At 34.9% G+C, this 22,895-nt stretch overlaps 1 protein-coding gene across 2 annotated transcripts in view; it reads right to left on the bottom strand.

Moving 5' to 3' along the window:
- Positions 1-7,856: 7,856 nt before the first annotated feature.
- LOC114325663 (xanthine dehydrogenase-like) overlaps positions 7,857-22,895 on the bottom strand; it is a 52,960-nt gene continuing 37,921 nt past the window's right edge. For both annotated transcript variants that reach the window (XM_028273779.2, XM_028273781.2), the window contains 6 exons: positions 22,368-22,705; positions 18,038-18,344; positions 16,006-16,279; positions 15,491-15,714; positions 12,201-12,371; positions 7,857-8,096 (listed from right to left, as the gene is read on the bottom strand). In XM_028273779.2, the coding sequence (XP_028129580.1) occupies positions 8,046-8,096; positions 12,201-12,371; positions 15,491-15,714; positions 16,006-16,279; positions 18,038-18,344; positions 22,368-22,705 (1,365 nt within the window). In that variant the 3' untranslated portion in view covers positions 7,857-8,045. The remainder of the gene's footprint in view (positions 8,097-12,200; positions 12,372-15,490; positions 15,715-16,005; positions 16,280-18,037; positions 18,345-22,367; positions 22,706-22,895) is intronic.

Raw genomic sequence — 22,895 nt, 5'->3', positions numbered from 1 at the left:
GATCTGGGAAAGAAGCAAGTATGTTGAGAAAAGATTGAATAATTGTTGCATGAGGGGTGTCAAGCTTATTGTATTTAGAAAGAGATAAATCACATATTGCAGGAGGAAAGGTCCAGGGGGGAGGAGTAACTGTATTTGTCTGATCAAAAAATTTTGGGAATTGAATATTATAGAGAGAGAGATATCTTCTGATTCTCTCGTAAAAGGGAGGCGTCTCTCGTTCTTTTTTTATTTACATAAGTTTCTTTGAAACGTTCTGCACTAGTGTGATGGAAAGTGGGATGAGCTTTTATTGCATATATGGATGATGCGTAGGTTAATGACAAGTATATTCTTCGAAAATTTAAAGGTGGTTCTCCGGTTAAACATTGTAAACTATTGATGGGGCTAGTACAGAATGCTCCTGCGGCTATTCTTAATGCTGTATTTTGTATGACTTCTCGTTGAGCAAGAAGTGTCTTCTTTGCAGATGAGTATACAACTGATCCATAATCGAGTTTGGATCGTACTAGAGATTTGTAAATAAGAATCAGACTTTTACAATCTGAGCCCCAATTACGATTGCACAGTGTACGCATTAAATTGAGACCAGATTGACAAGATTGTTTAATGTGCATAATGTGGTACTTCAAAGATAGTTTTGTTATCAAAGATCATTCCTAGAAATTTTAAGTGTTCCACATAAGTTAAGTTGTTTCCATATAACTAAAGATCTGGAGTTGTAGACTGCCGTTTTTTTGAAAATAAAATACATTTAGTTTTGGTTGTAGAGAATTGCAATCCCACAGCTTTCGACCAGTTTTCAAGGTGATTTAATGCACATTGTAAGTTTTTCTGTATAGAAAGAATATTTTTTCCTCTTGAATATATAAACAAATCGTCAGCCTATAATCTCGCTTTAACAAGTTTTGAAAAGTTTTCTAAAATTTTGTTTATTGATGTTTTCTAAGATTTTTCACTAAGAATAGTGTTGAACTAATAACAGATCCTTGAGGTGTTCCATTTGTTTGGTCTTTAGTGCTGGATAGTGTACCATTTATCTTAACCTTAAATTGTCTCTTACTAAGAAAATTATGAATGAAATATAGCATGTTACCTTTGACGCCCCAATGACTTAGTGTGTTAAGAATGTCGTATCTCCAAGCCATGTCAAACGCTTTTGTTATATCGAAAAAAAAAACCGCAAGACATTCCTGTCCAATTGCAAACGATTCATTTATTTCGGATTCTAGGTCAATTAAATTATCTAGTGGATCTGTTCCTACGAAAGCCGCTTTGTTCATTGATTATTAATTTATTATTTTCCAAAAACCACCTTAGTCTATTGTTCACCATTGTTTCCAAGATTTTACACATTGTGTTGGTAAGCGAAATTGGCCAATAGGATTCGGGATCAGTTCGTGGTTTATTTGGTTTTAGTAATGGAACTATTATCGCCTGCGTCCATTTTGTGGGAAATTAATTATTGGTCCAAATTCTGTTGTATAGGTTAAGAAGATATTGTTTTCGTCTGGTCTGGCGCTGATTTTTTGCTGGTACTTAAAGTGTGATTAAGCTCTTCCATGGTAAATGTTATATTAAGAGGATTATCTTCAATGCCATTAAAATCTATTAATTTATTTTCCGAAATCATCTTGGTATTGATAAATTCTTTAGAAAAGTTGTTATTGCTGGAGTTCATTTCAAATTGTTTTGCTAATAAATCTGCTATTTCGTTATTAGATGTTACTATCTGTTTGTTATTGCATAGAAATGGAATATTTTTATAGGTATTACTTCCAGATATTTTTCTAACTTTTTCCCATACGGTGCTTATAGGCATAGTGGAATTAATAGAAGACATAAATTCTTGCCAAGATTTTTTTCTGTTCTTTTTTGTTATATATCTAGCTTGAGCCCGTAATTTCTTATATTCTATAGTATTTTCAAGTGTTTTGTGAAGTTTCAATTTGTTAAAGGATTTTTTATATTTCTTTATTATGTCAGTACACTCTGCGTTCCACCATGGTAATGAATTTCTTTTATGTAGAGTTTGTGTTTTACCTATATGATTTTCACCGGCAAGATGGATTAATGATATGAACGAATTCAAAATTTCATATATACATATGATGATTTTCGGTGACTTCTTTTAAGGTATGGCAGTTCTGTTGAATATACTTTTTGAATAAATACCAATCGGCTTTCTTTAGATTCCATTTTGGAATTGGGGTTGTATTAGCATCTTCATAATTACTGTTAAAAGAGACTTTAATAGGATAATGACCACTTCCAAATAAAAACGGAATTACATTCCATGATAACTTTGCTGACAGTACAGAATCACATAATGACAGGTCGATAGCTGATGAAGAAAGTATCTGTATGAATATTATATCTTGTTGATTGTCCATCATTTAACAAGTTTAGGTTTTTTGAGGTAATTATGCTTTCTAAAATTTTTCCCTTGGAATTTATTCCAAGAGATCCCCATATTGGATAATGGCTGTTAAAATCACCAACGATTATCCTGGGAGTGGGAATCTGATCTAATACATCTGAAATATCTGCTTCTGTGATAGGTAAATCAGGTGGAATATAAATATTACAGATATTCATTTTTTGGGGAAAAGACACTGATACTCCTACTACTTCTAAATTACTATTGATTACTAATGCTTCCGATTCATATTTTTTGTTAACATACGTAACAACTCCTCCACTAGCGATATTTGCGTTGTCTCGGTTTTTATAGAAACAAGAATAATTCTTCATGTCATAACTATGATGTTCTTTAAAGTTTGTTTCTTGTAAACATATTATTGATGGTGGGATTATTGAACATAAATGTTTAAGCATTTCTAAACGGGGATAAAACCCGTTAACATTCCATTGTAGTATGGGATCGAAGAATTTAGTTTACCTCTGGGAGCTGAATTTGTCGAACAATCACTATCTTGTTAAGCGGAATCGTCTAGCATTTTTTGGATTTTGTTTAATAATTTAGTGCATTTGGTTTTCATGCTTTTTTCTGTAAAATACGGTTTAATTGTTGTTATCAGGTTCATAAAGTTGTGTATGTTTGTAGTAAACTCAAGGGATCAGTCGAGCTAGTATAATTTTCAAAAAAGTCAATAGTTTGTTCATATGTTAAGTTTAAATTATTTGACGTATCGTGAAATACTGTTTTTGTTGGCATAATTATTTCCTGAATTGATGTGGCAGATACAGTTTGCTTTTTTTGTTTCTTTTTGGTTTGTGTTGGTATTTTAAATTCTTTATTTAATTCTTCAGTGGGAAATGGACTAGTGTTAATTTCCGAAATTGTTCTCTTATTGGTCGTTGACTGATCCTTAGATATATAATTAATTTCCATAAATAATACGGGAGGTATTAAATTAGTATCTGTTTGTTGGTTAAGTGAAGGTTTGGCACTAGAATTACTGAATGGATGATCTGGTTCCATTTCTAAGGGTAATACTTGTGGTTGTTGTTGTATTGGTTGTTGTAGTTGGTGTTGGATATGAGAGGAATCATTTTGTTGATTATCATTTGGACAATTTGCTGCAATGTGATCTGTTTTCTTACAGATAAAACATGAAGGTTTATCTAAACTTAAAAATATGCGATACGAAGTTTGTTCCTATGAAATTAAGAAAGAAGAAGGAAGGTCTATATCTATAAGTTTGTCTTCTAAAACTGAGGACGTGTTGAAATTCTGGAAGTAGACTACCGATTCTAAAGAAGGTTGAAGGTGACATTAATTTAAGACCTAATCTGGTTAACTCATTCTCTATTAAAATATGTGGAATAGAAGGGCAAACATTTGATAGTAACAGTCTTTCGTTCGGAGTTATCAATTTTCGTGCTTTTAGATTTTCGCTTTTAATATTATGTTATTTGATAGTTTTCATCAAAATAAAATATTCCGTGGATGAACAACTTCCTACCTGATACTTTAGTATCAGGTAGCGAATTAAATAAAATTGCTTGAAACTTTGAAGGAAACTGAATTGAATTGTTGTTAAGCACAGCTGAATATGATGTTTTGTTTTGAGGTTGTTGATCGTCAGTCATGATTGTTGACAAATTAGTTAGGTTGGATCTGGTATCATTTGGTAAACTCATTAGTAATTATGAACCAGTTGTATAACCAGAACTGGTTCTAATCACTGGCCTTTCGGCCGTCACTTAACCTTACAAACGGTATGTTTTGTAATGTTTTGAATAAATAAAATAATAATAACTCACTGTTTTATTCCGTAAGGTAACTGCACTATATACTATTACTTTTTGCTTATTTTTAAGTTTATTTGGATACAAATTACTATGAAAACGATAATTTTTTGGGACTGAAATGTAAACACAGTTTGTGTTACCATGTTCAGGACCGGACTCTTGTAAATTCATCCTTCGATTTACTTCCTCATTTCTAACCCGGTTCAATCTCGATGTTCTACTTGCTCTTCTTGGGGCGTCCATCTCAGTAGCTTCTATTTTTCTTTTTTCGTGTTCATTTATTCTCCATGTTTCGGATCCGTATACCAATGTCCTCTTAATCATGGTGTTGTATATTCTCATTTGTCTTTGTTTCCCTATCTCGGTACTCCACAAAACTCCGTTAAATGATTTAATTGCCGTTCTTTCTTCATTTATTCTGCTCTTAATTTCTGCATCGTCAGTCTACATTTTAACCCCCCCCCCCCATATTAAAGCTGTGGGTCTAAGAGACCCTGCGGACATCTACAAATGCTCTTGGCAGTGCGTCTCAAGCGTTGGAGGCGTTAAAGTGTTCGTTCATTCGCTATTCTGAAAACTATCGATGATTATGGACGCTACTTTGTACACCATGACAAATGGTGGCTAAATATGCAATTTTGATAGACAGGCTATATTATTATTTGGTGTTTTTTGGTAATTTTTGTTACTTCAGAGTGTCATTGACACAATTTGTTCATTATTGTTTTTTACAAATAATTACCTTTTTTGTGACAAAGCATTTTTAAAATATCCATTTAAAAGGACTATATGCACATAAGTCAACGATCGCATTATTTTCAAATTATCATTCTATCAGTTGTTTGAGTTGATAGAAATGGACGATTTTGATAAAGATAGTGCAGATATTTATATTCAGCCTCCTGGGGTAAATTTGGTAGAATCTGAGGAATACAGCAATGGGTACGACCAAGAATCTGGTGACATAAATCGTTTGCCAAGAGGTATTTTGAACCAACCTTGCGAAATTTCATTTAAAAATAACTTTGATGACAATGGAAAAAATAATGCACCTTTCTGCTCCTCCACATAATTTAACAAGACGAAATTCTTTGAGCGAGTCTATAAGACTTCCTTTGTCTATAAGATTGCAAAGAAAAAATCCAATGCAAAATCCAAAAATAAACGTAAAAAAGCACATAATTGGAAAAACTCAAATTTGAATTATAATATAGATGTTGATTTCCAAACCATACAACCTTCCTATTAAGCTCAGAATGCTTGCCGAGTCCCCAGTAGATTTTTTTCCTGTTTACCTTGTTAACAAACAATCTTGGATAATATAGTTTCCCAAACAAATATTTATGGCTTGCAAGAAAACCAAAATCTAAATATTTCTCTAGGCGAGCTTTATCTTATATTTGGTGCTATGTTACTTAGCGGATATGCAAAATATCCAAATAAACGTATGTTTTGTAGTTCTTCTGATGATATTCCTGTTATACTAAAGAATTCTATGGGGCTAAATCGATTTGAACAACTTATAAGACATCAACATTTCAATGATAACAGTCACATTGAACAAACCGATAAGTTGTTCGAAATCCTTGTTTATATAGTCCTTTTAAACGGATTTGCTTTTTTCAAAATTCAGAAAAAAATCAGCTTAAGTAATCTTGTTCTTTAATTTATAATGATGTGCTTATGGATTTTTTTCGCAATTTAAACCTATTTTTCACTTTTCTTCTGTCTATGCACTAATAGTCCCCGAACCGAAGCTTTTCACCTCGTAATTTTTACAGAATGGATCAATTTGCTTGGAAATTTGAGAATAAGTAGTGCATAGTCCAAGGATCAAAATCTATATGATTCCGAAAGGCGCTTTTATCACGGGGGTGGTTTCCATCTCATCGCGGGGGTGGAAATTTTTTATTATATTTTGACCGCGAAAGTTAATAAAAACATTCATTCTAAGCCAAATATGTTCTATACATTTTTTTGATAAAATTAATAGTTTTCGATTTATTCGCTATCGAAAGTGTTACTATAATATAAAAAAAAATCGATGTTTTTCGATATACTCATTATTACGATTCACTCAATTTTTGCAGTAGAAAAAAATTTTTAAAACCAATTTTTTGGGAATTAAATAACCTACAATTTCATATTTAAACATTTTTTCGTATCTCTGGTGCTAATCTTTCTATTCTGAAGAAAATGGCATTTTTTACCAAACTACAAGAATTCGTTATTTGCTTTTAACTCCAGTTTTTTTAAAAAGTCTTTATTCTAAGCCAGTCAAACTTCTAGAATCTATTAATAATACCTAAATACAGAAGAATGAATAAAGCCAATGACTAAAAACACCGCTAACTTATATGATTATGGTTCCAATTGGATTTCTCCTTTTTTTTTCAAAAAAATATATTGATTTTCTAACCGTAACTTTCTTATTTTTTATCTTAGAAAGTTTGGTAAAAAAGAATTTTGTAGATTTTTATAGGACCTATAAGTCTATTAATATTAAATCTTTTTAAAATCCTCAGTCGCAAAAAGAAGTGACTTTGAAAGGGTCGATAAAGGTGGTTTTTGCATGTTATTACAAGTTTTAATTGTCAATAGCTCACTCAATTTTTACCGTAGAAAAATTTTTTGCAAACCAGGTTCTTGGGAATTAAATAAGCTACAATTCCATATTTTAACATCTTTTCGTATCTCTAATGCTAATCTTTCTAATCTGAAGAAAAATTCCTTTTTTCCAAACTACAAAAATTCGTTGTTCGCTTTTAACTCCATTTTTTTAACTAATCATTCTAAGCTGGTCAAGCTTCTAGAACCTATTAATAATACATAAATAGAAGTCCAAATAAAAGCCATGACTAATTTTAATTAGGGTATTAATTAGGGGGTTGCTTCCGGTCACTTTTTAGCGAAAAAAAAAAAATAGGGACTGACTTTCTTTTCATTATAAGTCCCTTAATTTTTGCGCTAGACTTTTTATTTATTCGTGAAGATAGATATTTTAAAGTATCTTAAATTAGTTTGAACAAGTTGTCCTCGAAAAATGTATATTTTTCCCGCCTTTTGACTTTGAAACTACAATATTTAGAATTTGACGAAGAAGAACTAACATATAATAAAGTATAGCTCGATTACTATTGGTCTTAAAGAAAATTAAAACAAACGCTTTTAATTATTTCTTTAAAAACTATTGGAGTTTGGAGTTATTAGCAGAAAACTCATTAAAAACATAGATTTTTGAGATATAAAACTAACACTTTCGATAGCGAATAAATCGAAAACTATTAATTTTATCTAAAAATGTATAGAACGTTTTTTGCTTAGAATGAATGTTTTAACCAACTTTTGCGGTCAAAATATAATAAAAATTTCCACCCCCGAAATGGCGTGGCAGCCACCCCATGGTAAAAGCGCCTTTCGGCATCATATAGATTTTGATCCTTGGACTATGCACTACTTATTCTCTTTTCAAGCAAATCGATCCTTTCTGTAAAAATTGCGAGGTTTTGTCCTATTTTAAGCTTCATAACTTGGACTTTAATGGGTTAAGATATTAAAGTTAATTTTTACCCAATTAAAATAATACATACCTACGTTAGGAAAACAAAAATATAAAGTAAAAAATAAACTGCAGCAGCAATGTCTAGAAATTGTATATATTTTTATCACAATATTTACATTTGTACTTACAAATTTAAAAATAATTATTACTTTTTTAAATTAAATTATTTAATTTATCCTAATTTATTTTTTTTACACCAATTTCTGCAGATGTCATAAACGTAATATATTATGTTAAAATAAACAACATAATTTCTTTTTTTACGTCAAGCTACTATATTCCACGGTGTATAACTTTCAGGTTCTGGTTCTTGAATCTGCAAAAGATAAAATGTATGAATATTAATATAAATATTAACAATTCTACGTTATTTGTTGACGATTGAATCGATTTTTGCGCTAACTATTCCATTACAAAAATGCCGCGATAAAAAAGATGTCTTTGCATGCTTTGGGGATTTCGAACAGGCATTCGATAAAATAGACTATTATGTAAAATTAATGCAGTTTCTAAAAAATCTAGGTGTATATGGGAAAGATATTCGTTTTGTTAAGGATCTGTACTGGAATCAAACGAAAGAAACACATGAAAACAAATAAAAATACATGCTACTTTCAAAAAATGACAAATTGACTATTATACAGGGTATCCAGAAACTCTACCGACAAATGAAGACAGGAGATTCCTCAGATAATTTTAAAATATTTTAATCCAATTCACCTAGTCCGAAAATGCTTCCTAAGAGAGCTAGAACTCTTTAAAGATGGCGTCTTGTGATTAGTTTTTCTTAAATAACTCCAGAACGCTTCTATTGAGAAAAACGAAACTTGGTACACATATTTATCATCCAGAGACAAATCGATTTCATGCATTGAGAATTTCTAGTACAGGTCATAGGCGTCCGTTTTGGGTAGGGCAACAGTTATTTTATCGCATAACTTTTTATCTTTAATTTTGAAGCATTTTTGACTCTGGATTATTAAATTGTGAGGTATTCTACAACTAAAAGGTACTCTTTTAAAGAAAATTTTTCTTTTTTGAATTTTCAAAAAAAAATTCAAAAAAAATCTTTTAGAAATCCGAAAACTGGTACGTTTATTTCAAATTGCAAATTTCTAGTACAGGTCATATGCATCCGTCTTGGGTAGGTTAACGGTTATTTTATCGCATAATATTTTTGTCTTTAATTTTTAAGCATTTTTCACTCTAGATTATTAAGTTATGAGGTATTCTAGTACTGAAAGTTACTCTTGCTTTAAGTTGGTAAAATACACCGTTTTTTTTTATTTTTTCAATTTTTTTCTTTCAAATTCAAAAAGCGAAAAATTTCCAAATCGATTTTTCTAGAAAACCGTGTGTCCTACTGACTTAAAGTAGGAGTACCTTTTAGACTAGAATACGTCACAATTTAATAATTCAATGTCAAAAATTCTTAAAAGTTAAAGACAAAAAAGTTGAGTGATAAAATATTCGTTGCCCTACCCAAAACGGACGCCTATGATCGGTACTAGAAATTCGCATTGGATGGAATCGATTTATCTCTAGAAGATAAATATACGCACCGATTTTTGTTTTTCTAAATTGAAACGTTGTGGAGGTATTTAAGAAAAACTAATTACAAGACGCCATTTTCAAAGAGCTCTAGCTCCCTTAGGAAGAATTTTCGGACTAGGTGAATTGAGCTAAATTGCCTTAAAATTATCTGAAAAATCTCCTTTCTTCATTTGTCGGTAGAGTTTCTGAACACCCTGTATAAAATATAATACTGATTCTGGATTGGCTTGGAAATGGACTACTGCAAGCAAGACTGGAGCATTTTAAATGGTCGTGGTACTACGCAGGGCCGTAACTACGATGTCAGGGGCCTCGGGGCAAAGGTGATCTGGGGGTCCCCTGCCGTGGGGCCTGGGGGGTTTACCCCCCAGCGAAGGCGGGGTCCGGAAAAATGTTTGATACTTAACCCCTTGAAAACGCATTTTAATGGATTCTATGACTGAAGTTTCTTGAACCCACATATTGCTATTTTAGTTGACCAACACAAAAAAATTTTGAAATCACCTTATTTTTTATTCACTTTAAAAAATTTAAAAGAAAAACAACAGAATTAACAGATAGCAAAACAAAATGACATAATATATCTAATGAAACAACAAAAAGAAAATTTCTTGAAACTTCAAAACCGAATGGAAAAATATGAAGATATGAAGGTTTATTTAGAGAAAATGCAGGAAGAGGTAAATCAGATTGCTGAGGAGATACAAAAATTGAAAAGGTGGAAGAAAAATTCAAGAATGTGTTAAAATTCGATATGGAAAAAGTGGAAGCAAAATTGACGGAGATAGAAAAATGTCAAAAAGGAGCAGACCGTCGGGAAGTAATTGTATACAGCTCTAATGAGAGCAGAATCCTATTTGACGAGGATATTAGAAAACGATATCCGGTACTTTCAGCAGTGACACTCTCGAAGGAGAATACCGTCACTGCTGTTAGATTTATTATGCTGTGGTACTGGAAGGGCTGATTCCAATGTGCTCATTCCATCTTACCCTTACCTTTCTTTTCAATCTGTGGTACCATGTGGTTCCGTTCACGTACCAAGATGTGGTCTGGGGTAAATTGGTTAAGACAAAGTAGCCGGGACTGGGGGCTCTATTCCGGTTGCATTTTAGTTTTTATTTCACCAAAATAACTAATTTCCTCAGTAACAATTTATATCTTTACGAAAGGTGTCGGGGGCCCCAGCTTAGCCCGGGCCCCTCTTCCAATGGCATTTTAGGTTTTATTACGCCGAAATAACTAATTTCCTAAGTATTAATTTAAATTTTTATGTTAACGTCTCGGGAGCCCCAGCTCAGCTCAAGCCTCAGGGGCCCCTTCTAAGGGTTCTGTTCCAATTGCATTTTAGTCGAAAGTACTAACTTCTACAGTGAAAAATTAAAACTTTATGTTCAGTTCTAGGGTGCCCCTGTAAGGCCTTTTTAAAATTGTGTCCTTTGAAAATATTTCGTTGGGATCGGCTTTTAAAATACATATTTATATTTTCCTCGTTAAACTCTATGCACGGTCAAAAAAGGGGCACCTGCGGGGCCCCCCTTGGCCGGGGCCCCGGGGCACTGCCACGGTTGCCCCAATGGTAGTTACGGCCCTGGTACTACGATGGAGAAGGAAACCACCCCATTATTATTCTTTAATTCATTTATAATGACTCACCCATTTCCTTACGTCCCACTCAAATCGTCAGATTTTTTAAATATGCACTGTTTTGCATGTACTTAACTTACCTTATCTTAATCTGACGATTTCGAGTTTTTCTAAGGATATTTTTTTTTCGGCACCCCCTTAACGAACTCCCTGCAATAAGAGCCAATATATGGTAGAGGTATATTTTCAGGGTACAAGGTTTCTCCCCATGTAATAATCTGACGCGCTCGAGTAACTGCAAAAATCCTCGCTTGGGCTCCCCAACCATAAGTTAGGTTTTCCGTTTTAGTGGGGACTTTTCTTCTTTAATTCAATTTTCCAGTTCCAACAATCGTTTTTTCCGATTATAACGCCATCTATCCATAATTCGAAAAAATGTCTCGAATAAAGGTTACTTATTTTTACGTAAGAAATCCAAATCTGTAATAAAAATTGGGGGCTCCTATTTGAGATTTTAAAGTAACCCCCACCCTACCTACGCGGGGGGTCGTGTTTAGTGCCAGCTGATAGATTTTTCAAAAATATTGAATACGTGTAGTTGGCAGTTTTTCGATCTGATGTTCATTTCGCGAAATATCGCGGGATTCGTATTTAAATTTTAAATTTACCCCCACCCCTCTCCGTGGGGGTCGTTTTTGGTATCATTCGATAGATTTTTGAAAAATATTGAACACGTATTTTTTATTTTTTCGATCTGACGTTCATTTCGCGAAATATTCGCTTTTTTATTGTGCAATTTGTGACTCACCCATTTCCTTACGCCCCGCTCAAATGGTCAGATTTTTTAAATATACACTGTTTTGCATGTATTACCTTAGCTTAATCTGACGATTTCGAATTTTTCTAAGAAAAGGTTTTTTTTGGACCCCCTTAACGAACTCCCCTGTATTAAGAGCCAATATATGGTAGAGGTACATTTACAGGGTACAAAGTTTCTCCCTATGTGATTTTCTGCCGTAACGGACGCACTCGAGTAACTGCAAAAATCCCCGCTTGGGCTCCCCTGCCACTAGTACTGCTTAATTTTCTGAGCAGATGGTGATCTGCTAAAGAAATCCCTATGTTTTATCATGTGATAACACTCTAAAATCAAATGTTATGGAAAGAACTCTACTACATTGCTGCACTAATCTGATAAAAAAGAAGCAATTTGCTTTTTTGTATAGGTAATCTAATTTAATTTTTAAGTTTTTGAGGTTAGTCATTGCTGTAATCTTACCTTGGACGTAATTTCATCTAAACATGCCATCCTAATTTTGGCTGAGGTCACTGGGGGATCTAATCTAAAATACTCAGAAGGTACATTGTTTTCTTCTCTTGCTGCTTTTATTGCATCTTTAATGGCGAACATCACCGAACTCGCCAAGAAGAGGGGAGGTTCTCCAACAGCCTAAAAGAAAAATATTTTTATTTTCTTTTACTTCAAAATAATTATCAAAAATACAGTACGGTACGAAATTATTTATCACTTTTCAGTGGTTTTTGTTGTTGAAATATTCACATTATTAATGAAAATTTACACTTTTTTTGTCCGCAGTAATCTATAGTAAGTCCTGTCGCCAAGGGGTTACAACGGCCTCCTTTATCCAGATGGACTTACCCAAGGTTTTTTATGTATTTTAACGCGTAGAACCCGTAGAAGAATTAATTTTTTTATTGTTAAACAAAGCTATAAACACATAGTGCTTGAGTGATGTTTTCAATGCATTTCTCATTTAAAATCGAACGAGTAGGCGAGTCTACAAACAGCAATTTCTACGAAGCCTGCATTAAAACGCATGCATTGAGCACGGGAAACAATATTTGTTCATAGCTTTGTTTGACAATAAGAAAATTCATATTTAGCAATGCAGATAATCAAAACCCGTATAATTTGACTTGAACTTTCAAATTCGGTTAGCAGAATTGCTATTTTATTTTTTAGTCAAAATGTTATTCGGGTTCAAAAATTGCAATTTTTCGACTTTCTGAAAGTTCAACAGCGTTTATCTCGAAAACTATGCATCCTACGAAAAAATTTGTAAGAACATTTTTTACTTAAAATGACCACAAAAATACAAAACAATGTTTTGTTTTGCCAAAAATCGCTGTTATGTAATTCCTCAAGCTCTTCGTTTATAACAATCTTATCGACATCCGGATCAACTGTTACCCAAAAAATTCGTATTCTACGGGTCAAAATACATAAAAAAAACTTGGTTAGTCCATCTGAATAAAGGAGGCCGTTGTATACCCCTGGCGACAGGACTAGTATTGTCGATTGAAGTCTAAGAAACTTTAAGGGCAATTGAAGTTAGAAGAAAAGAAGGCATGGAACGAATGATAGTCGAAGGCAACGTAGCGGGCAACAGTTCCAAAGGAAGATCTCCAATACGATGGTCGAAACAAATTAAGGAGATGACTGGTTACTCATCCTCCGAAGCAAAACAACACGCACAGGAGAGAGATAACTAGACAGAAATAGTCAAACAAACTATTACACAGAGACCTTTTAGCAGTGACAGGGATAATAATGATTTGAGGTTTAAATAAAATTGTAAATTGGCAAGGAAGAATGGTGTAAAGAAGTAGTAGGAATGGAAACAATAAACAGAAGAACAAACATCTCTCTCTCTCTCTCTCTCTCTCTCTCTCTTGTCGTTTCCCCCATTACTGAGCATCATGATTTCTTCCAATATTCCTAACAATATTTTTCCATTCGTCTCCAATCTTCAGCTGCTCTAAGAGCTTCGCAGAATGAGTTTCCCGCTGAATTCTTAATTTGGTCGCACCATCTAGTTGGTGATCGTCCTCTTGATCTTCTCCCCAGAACGTTTCCAGAACAATTAATCTCTCCAAACTATCGTCACCTCTACGAACCACGCGACCGAAGAATTGCAGAATTCGTTGCAGACATATTGTGGACAGCCTTTTTTTAGTATTAAGTTGGTTTAGAATGGAAACGTTTATCCTATGAGCTGTCCATGGTATGCGCAGCATTCTTCTCCAGCACCACATCTCAAAGGCATCAATTTTTTAGCGCTCGCATGCCCGAAGAGTCCAAGTCTCTGCTCCGTATAGAAATATTGAGAATACAAGGGCATTCACCAGTCTCATCTTGATATTTTGAGAGGTAGATCTGTCTTTCCAAACTTTAGTTGGGCGACTCATCGCATTTTTTGTCATATCAATAAGTCTCCGAACTTCTGCTTCACAGTTACCATCGTTAGTTATACTAGACCCGAGATAAACAAAGCTGTTTACTATCTGGCATTCCTGTAACATGTTATTCAGTTGAATAGTGTGGAATCTGTCGACCACCATTATTTTTGTCTTAGCTTTATTGATTTTCAGACCAACTTTATTACTTTCGTATTCAACTCTTCGCAGAAGGTCAAAGATTTCTTGCTCATTTGTTGCTATAAGTGTAGTGTCATCAGCAAATCTTAAATTGGAGATTTTCCTACCAGATGCTGTTGCTTCACCGGCCCATCCTTCTAAAGACATCCTCATGACATGTTCACCTTAAATGTTGAATAAGTCAGGTTACAACACGCATCCTTGTCTAACACCTCTCTCGGTCTTGAATTGGTTTGAGAACTTCTGATCTAGTCGTACTGTTGCTATATTGGACTGGTACAGATTTTTAATAAGTGTCACCAGGTGCATTGATGTGCCCATTTATATTAAAATGGACCACAGATCCAGCTTACACAATCAAATGACTTTTGGTAGTCAACGAAGCATATAATCAAAGGTATTTAAAATTCTAGACTTTTCAATGAGTTGTTTCAGGTTCAGGATTTGTTCCCGTGTACCTTTACCCTTTACAAACCCAGCTTGTTCCTGAGGTATTTGGTAATATAGATAGGTTTTTAATCTGTTTTTGATGGCATGCAACAAGATTTTACTAGCATGTGTTATTAGTGACAGTGTGCGGTTGTTTTCATATCTGGTAGTACAATAGTTCCTTTTTGTATAGCGGGATATAAATTAAGGTACACCAATCAGATGGCCATTTCCCTGAATTCCAAACAGCGACCAATAGAACAAATGGTATTGACAAAATACACAAAATTACATCGATTTTACCAGGTAAGAGTGGTGGAAATCAAATAGACCATGTATAGCATTGAGTAAAAACAAAGCGTCAATTAACGACTTTAGATATTATAGGGGAACAGATGCCGATTCAGATAACCTCTTATTTATAACTGAAGTAAAAATAATGCAACAAGAAACACAACAAGAAGAAATTCCCAAAGAAAGACCCAAGATACGATGGCAGGATCAAGTTGACAAAATTTAAGAACACTGGCCACTGTTTACCAAGCCCAGAGATTGTCAGAACCTGTAAGCAGATTTGCCGAATGGAAAAACCAGTGGACTGATCCACCAAGGCAACATAGAAATGAAAAAGTTCGTCAGAACAGCGACAATTTCTTTAGAAATGTACCTAGAGGTTTTAAATAAACAATAAATAAACATACTTTACCGTTCAATATTTCAATCATGGAAACAAATATTTACCTTGGAAGAATATACTGCTCGTGGATTTCCAACGCCTTTCAGCAATGAAACATTAAATTCTACAGGAATATTCCCGAAACTCGGTATTTTATAGGTACCCGGACCTCTGGTGAAAATGTCTCCTTTCGATGAATACACCATTTCTTCGAGAACGAACAAGCCATAGCCCTGCATAAACGCTCCTTCAATCTGTCCTATATCAATAGCTGGGTTTATACTCTGACCTAGAAGGGAAAATCGTAAAGCTTATAATTAATATACAATAATAAAAAACCGCTAAACGCGGTAAAAATGAGAGGCGCACACAATATTCCAGTTCCAAGAGAACTGATATGAATATTAGGTGGCGCAAAAATATATCTTCATTTTGATGGAAAAATAAAATTATAAGTAGTTTTATTTTGAAAGATGTTTCCATAGTGTTTGTTAAATTTGAAGTAAAACGCGCTACAAAAAGCCTCAAACTGCAAACTTTATCAAAGGTACTCTACAGGAAAGCTGCAAAAATCACTTACCTATATCCATCACAACATCGGTCCTTAATACTTGATGATCACCAGTAAGAGTATCAATTTCTGTTTCACTACAAGCCGCTCCATATGTGAAGTAGTTAAATAGGCGACCTTCACCAGTTTCAAAGTTATATCCAAGGTCAGGAGTTTTGTAAAAACCTGTAGCAGCTAGGCTTACCCTATCTAAGTATGCAGTTTTGATCAAATCCTCCCAGGAAGCTTCAGGATTCGCCTCTTTGTAAGGTTTCAATCGCTCGTTTAATTTATCACAGGCATTCTAAAAGTATACATATATAGATCATTTTAATTGACTATAAAGGTTAAAACTATCTATAGCCAATATTATTTTGCATTATTGGACAAACTGAAGCGTGAACTCAGTGAGACATGACCCCCTAGGTAGAAGTAAGTAGTATTGTTTCTCCAAGACAATGCACAGACTCACAAGAGCGTTGCGACAATGGCAAAAATTGATGAGTTGAGGTAAAATTGCGTTCTCATCCGGCTTATTGTCCTGATTTGACCCCCTTCCATTATTATGTGTTCCCAAATATGAAGAGATGGGGCCCAAATAAAATATTCAGCTCGAATGAAGAGCTAATAGACAAAACAAACATATATTTTGCAGAGCTTTCAGAATCGTATTACTCGGATGGCATAAAGAAGTTAGAAAATCGCTGGAATCATTTATTGAGCTAAAAGGAGCTCGAAGAGCGTCGAATAAAACAAAAGATTTTTATTGGAAAAACATGTTTTTCACAAGAAGTTCTTATAAGACATAAACTGATCAATATATGCTTAGCAAATCAAGCCATAACAGTTGAATGGAATAATTCCAAACGCTCCTCATACATAAGAAAGGAGACCAAACACAGAGAACAGGCAGGTTCCCGCCCTGGGTATGGAACAAATGACCATCTAACTTATTTAAAGACCCTAACAGAAAAACTATCGAGTACAACCGGCCGCTGGTTCTAGTATTTATTTACTATAAAAAGCCTTTGGCACTATCGAGATGGTAGTCATCTTAAGAGCTTTGAGAGATTGTAGAATCGACTACCGATCAACATTATTCACCGTATATATGCAAATTCCACAACAGCAATAAACCTCCACACCCAAACTCAAAAAATAAAACTAAAAAGGGGAGTTAGACAAGGAGACAACATGTCACCAAAACTATTTAATGCATGCATTCCAGATGTTAGAATGGGAAAACAGAGGTTTGAATGTCGATGGCGAAAGACTGAACCACCTAAGATTTGCAGATGACATGACAGAGTTCTAATAACCCACGACTTAAAGGAAACCCACAAAATACTGCAAGAACTACAACGAGTGGTTCCAAAAAGTAGGGTTGGAAATAAACTTTGGGAAAACTAAAATGATGACAAATTTAGTACCTAGCAAACCATTGAAACTAGAAAATTGGCATATCGAAACAGTTGACAAATACATCTATCTGAGCCACGAAATATAAATAGGTAGAGACAACCAAACATGCGAATTATCTAGAAGAATAGCTTTAAGATGGGCAGCGTATGCCAAACTGAGATACGTGTTCAAGGAAAATATCCCAATAAAGTTAAAAGAAAAGCATTTAACCAGTGCGTACTTCCGATGCTCACTTGTGGAGCTGAAACACTGACATTGACTAAAGCATCAATAACAAAATTACAAGTAGCACAAGGAACAATGAAAAGATCCATGCTTGGCCTAACTTTGAGATACAGAATACGAAATGATGAGTTACGGCGAAGAACTGGAGTGAAAGACATCATAAAACGCATTACGAAGTTGAAGTGGAAATGGTCAGGGCACGTAGCAAAACAGCATACAAGCGAAGTCGTGGAAGACCACCTACCAGATGGACGGATGACATTAAAAGAATAGCGATAAACTGGATTGCAGCTGCGCAGGACAGAGAAGGGTGGAGACACCTTGAGGAGGCCTATGTCAGACAGTGGACAAATTTGGCTGTGTGATGATGATGATGATGACGACTTATCAGACCATCTACTATTTCTCTACTTACCACTACGGCCATTCCATTCAAATCTGATCCAGTACTAGCTGCTGTAGCAGAGGTATTCGGTACTTTATCGGTAGCTGTCTCACTAATATGGATATTCTCAACGGGGACTCCCAAAGCTCGGCTAGCAACTTGAATCATTTTCGTGTGAAGACCTTGGCCCATTTCTATACCTCCGTGAGAAATTAATACAGATCCATCGGTATAAATTAAGACTAGAACACCAGCTTGGTTTAAGTAGGTTCCTGTAAAGCAAATGCCATACTTTGTTGGGATGATACTAATACCTCGCTTTTTGTACTTATTTAATCTGAAATAAAAAATAAATGTGAAGAAAATATAGGATAACGCTCTTTAAACAACATCCTAGAAGTCTATATATTTGGAAATCCCCCGCAGACAGAGAAGAGATAATCAAATTGACTTCATTCTGATCGACCACAATTTTAATAACCACATAAAATCTACTAAAACGTCTTCTTTAAGTGCCATCTCCGCGACGGAGGTCGACAATCATCATAGCTATTCAGACTTTAGAGACGGCTGCTCTGAAAAGTTCATTTGGTATAGGTACATCCGTACCATCCTCTCAGGTTGCACAGCCACGATATTCTGCGTCTCCCTATACTTCTTTTTCCTTGAATCTTTCCCTGCATAATCAATTGGAGCAAGTTGTATCTCTCTCTACGTGTAATATGTTCGAGATATTCTAATTTTCCTGTTTGGATGGTATTTAACATTTCCATTTCTTTATTTTCTTTCTCAGAACCTCTTTGTTTGTGACGTGTTTTGTCCATGATATTTTCAGTATTCGTTTGTACACCCACAGCTCGAATGATTCTAGTTTTTCATTGATGCCGCATTCCAAGGTCCGCAAGGTCCAAGATTCCATTCCATAAAACAACGTCGAAAAAACGTAGCACCTAGCCATAATATCTTGGAGCTATAGAGCTGAAACGGGAAGCTGTTACGTTTGGTCTATGTATATATTATATATAGGGTGTCCCAAAAGTAGCGGAACGGTCGAATATTTCGTGAACTAAACATCTGATCAAAAAACTGAAAAATAGGTCTTCAATCATTTTCAAAAATCTATCCAATGACACCAAACACCAATCCCCACTACACCCCCTGGAGGTGGGGTGGGGGGTAACTTTAAAATCTCAAATGGAAATCCCCAGTTTTTCTTGCAACTTTGGATTCGTTACGTAAAAGTAGGCAACTTTTATTTAAGAAATTTTTTCGAACTGTGGATAGATGGCGCTATAATTGGGAAAAACCATTTATCCTGATACCATAGGTAAATTATAGAAATGGTCTAATATCTCACGAAATACACTTCCAAATGAGAAACCAAAAAACAAATTTTTAATCTTTTTCGAAAACCTATCGAATAACACCAAACATGACCCTCCAACCCACCCCCTGGAGGTGGGGTGGGGGGTAACTTTAAAATCTTAAATACCAACCCTCACTTTTTATTGCAGATTCGGATTCGCCATAAAGAATTAAGCAACATTTATTGGAAACATTTTTTTAAATTTCTGATAGATGGCGCTAATAAATCGTATTTTTCCAATTAAAGCGCCATCTATTAACAATTCTAAAAAATGTTTCCAATAAATGTTGCTTAATTTTTCGTGACGGCTCCGAATCTGTAATAAAAAGTGGGGGTTGCTATTTAAGATTTTAAAGTTATCCCCCACCCCACCCCCAGGGGGTAGGTTGGAGGGTCACGTTTGGTGTTATTCAAAATCAAAAGGTTTTCGAAAAAGATTAAAAATCTGTTTTTTAATTTCTCATTTGGAAGTGTATTTCGTGAGATATTAGACCGTTTCTATAATTTACCTATGGTATCAGGATAAAACGTTTTTCCCAATTATAGCGCCATCTATCCACAGTTCGAAAAAATGTCTTGAATAAAAGTTGCTTACTTTTACGTAACGAATTAAAATTTGCAAGAAAAACTGGGGGTTTCCATTTAAGATTTTAAAGTTATCCCCCACCCCACCTCCAGGAGGTGTAGTGGGGGTTGGTGTTTGGTGTCATTGGATAGATTTTTGAAAATGATTGAACACGTATTTTTCAGTTTCTCGATCCGATGTGTAGTTCGCGAAATATTCGACCGTTCCACTACTTTTGGGACACCTTGTATAAATGAAAGTAAAACAAAAAATATGGATTACACAAAGACGAATCTACATGAGAATCTGAAGGTAGACAACCATACCTACGAATATGCCTCAGAATACCAGTCAAGAAATACAAGCACGGATTCTTAGCGGTAATAAGTGCGTTTATGCATACAAAGACTTAATGAAAAGTAAGTTACTGAATCGTGAGTCTAAGCTTAGAATCTACAAAACAGTAATTAGACCAGTGGTCACATATGGATATGAAACGTGGACTCTCTCAACCACTGATAAAAATCAACTGAGAATATTTGAGCGCAAAATACTAAGGAAGATATTTGGACCAACCCAATGCAGCGATGGTTCGTGGAGAATTAAAATGAACCACGAGCTGGATGAACTAATGAAGAGCGAGGATATTGTTAGATTTGTAAAGTCACAAAGACTAAACTGGCTTGGTCATCTAGAAAGAATGCCAGATAATCGAGCTGTAAAAGTAATCCAGAGATGGAAGCCCAAAGGAAATAGAACAAGAGGAAGGCCCCGTAAAAGATGGATAGACGACGTAGAGGGGGATATTAAAACCATGAACATCAGGCAGTGGCGAAGGAAAGTATCCGACATGGCAGTATGGAAGAACATTGTTAGGCAGGCCAAGACTCACAAAGTATTGTAGCACCATTAGAAGAAGAAAAACAGCCATAACTCTTAGTTCTAAGTTCAAACCTCTTTTGCAGAGCACTTTTCTCATTTTTTACAATCTGCTCTAGCCTTTCCTATTTTGATTTTGATTTCCTGAAAGTAATCATTTGTTATAGATAGTAGGTCAGACACGACCTACTATTAGAACGTTTGCAAGAAGTCGGTTTAGATGGAAAAGACATCAAGTAACTAAATAACTTGTACTGGAACCAAAACGCCAAAGTTAGGATCGAGGGTTCCACATCCGCAGAAGTAGAAATTAGGAGGGGAGTCAGACAGGGATGTGTTCTGTCGCCTCTGCTGTTTAATCTTTACTCCGAGTTTCTATTTAAAGAGGCACTGGAGGACTCCAAGGATGGAGTCAAGGTGAATGGCGTAAATATCAACAGCATCAGATACGCCGATGATACGGTGTTGATAGCGGATTCCGACTTTGGTCTACAACGACTCATCGACAAGACCAACTCGACCTGTGAGCAGTTTGGTATGAAAATAAACATTAAGAAACCAAAGTGATGTCAATCCAAAAAAAAAAACAAAACGTGCCTCAACTTTGCACAATAAATGGGCACATTTTAGAACAAGTCAATAGATTTAAGTACTTGGGATGTTGGATCGATAGCAGCCTAAATCCTGATCGAGAATAGAACAGGCCAGAAAATCTTTCGAAAAAATTCAAAAAACTGCTTTGTGATTCTCGAATAAATCTCGAAATTCGACTACGTTTATCCAAATGCTACGTCTGGTCGACTCTTCTCTATGCAGTTGAGACATGGACCCTTAAAACATCAACCATAAATAAGTTGGAGGCCTTTGAAACGTGGATCTACTGGAGAATTCTCAAAATTTCGTGGACATCGCATACCTCAAACGAAGAAGTGCTGCATATAATAGGCAAGGCAAGAGAGCTTTTCAACGCAGTGAAAGTTAGAAATACATCATACCTGGGCCACATACTGAGAAATAATAAGTACTAATATGCTCAGCTTATAGTGAAAGGAAAGATCGAGGGAAGGAGAGGACTAGGAAGGAAAAGACTATCGTGGCTCAGAAATATCCGACAATGGACAGGGCTAAATTTTAAACAGCTAATAAGAACAGCTGAAGACAGAGAAGAGTTTGCAATTGTAGTAGCCAACAATTGAGGAGACGGCACTTTAAGAAGAATCATTTGTTGAGTTGATCATTGTTCCCAGATATGCATATTCGTCTACTCGTTCGACATTGGTTCCGTTTATGAAAAGATTCTCGTTATTTCCTTGACTTTTCGATAATCTCATAAATTTTGTCCTCTTGAAATTTATTTTTAGACCGCGTTCTTGTCCATACTCCGCTCTTCTGGTCACCAGCCTCTGAACATCTTCAATATTTGCGGCTAAGATGACAGGGTCACCGGTCCAATACGGCCGAATGGCGGCCCAATAACAAGCAGAAGAAAGAAAATAATATACAAATATGGATACATTTTGTACAAAAAATAGAACAATATTTCCACATACCTATTAAATTCCCTAATATTTCTTCTACGCTTATGAAAATTGGAAGACTCCATACATTCTTTCCAACATTGTCGCAATGTACAATTCTCCAATTTTTGATTATAGTAGGTTATATCACCTTCATGGTACATATTAAGTTCACTAACCACCACTGGATCTATTCTGAGATAGTCGGCTATATGTTGGGCAATATTCTCGGCCAAAAACATACCCTGAGGACACCCGAATCCTCGAAAAGCTGTGTTGGATGGCAGATTTGTCTTGCACGGTATTCCGATTACTTTGCAAGCTGGTATGTGATAAGCGTTTTCAAAATGGGTTACTGCTCTATCCATTACCTTAAAAATACCAATTTTAATAAATAATTAAAAAAATTATTATTACTAAACAAAGTGATCGTAATTTTGTATTTTTTTTAAATAATTGTGGATTTTATGCTTTTAAATTTGCGGAAAGCCAATTAAAAGAAAAGAAATAAAGACAAAGGAAATATACGAGCCATGGAAGAAAAAAGAGATAGAAATAATA

The sequence above is a fragment of the Diabrotica virgifera genome, chromosome 4 (assembly GCF_917563875.1).
Source record: "Diabrotica virgifera virgifera chromosome 4, PGI_DIABVI_V3a".
Classification (NCBI taxonomy): domain Eukaryota; kingdom Metazoa; phylum Arthropoda; class Insecta; order Coleoptera; family Chrysomelidae; genus Diabrotica; species Diabrotica virgifera.
The sequence above is the reverse complement of the archived record's forward strand: the minus strand, read 5'-3'. Positions and strand labels throughout refer to the sequence as shown.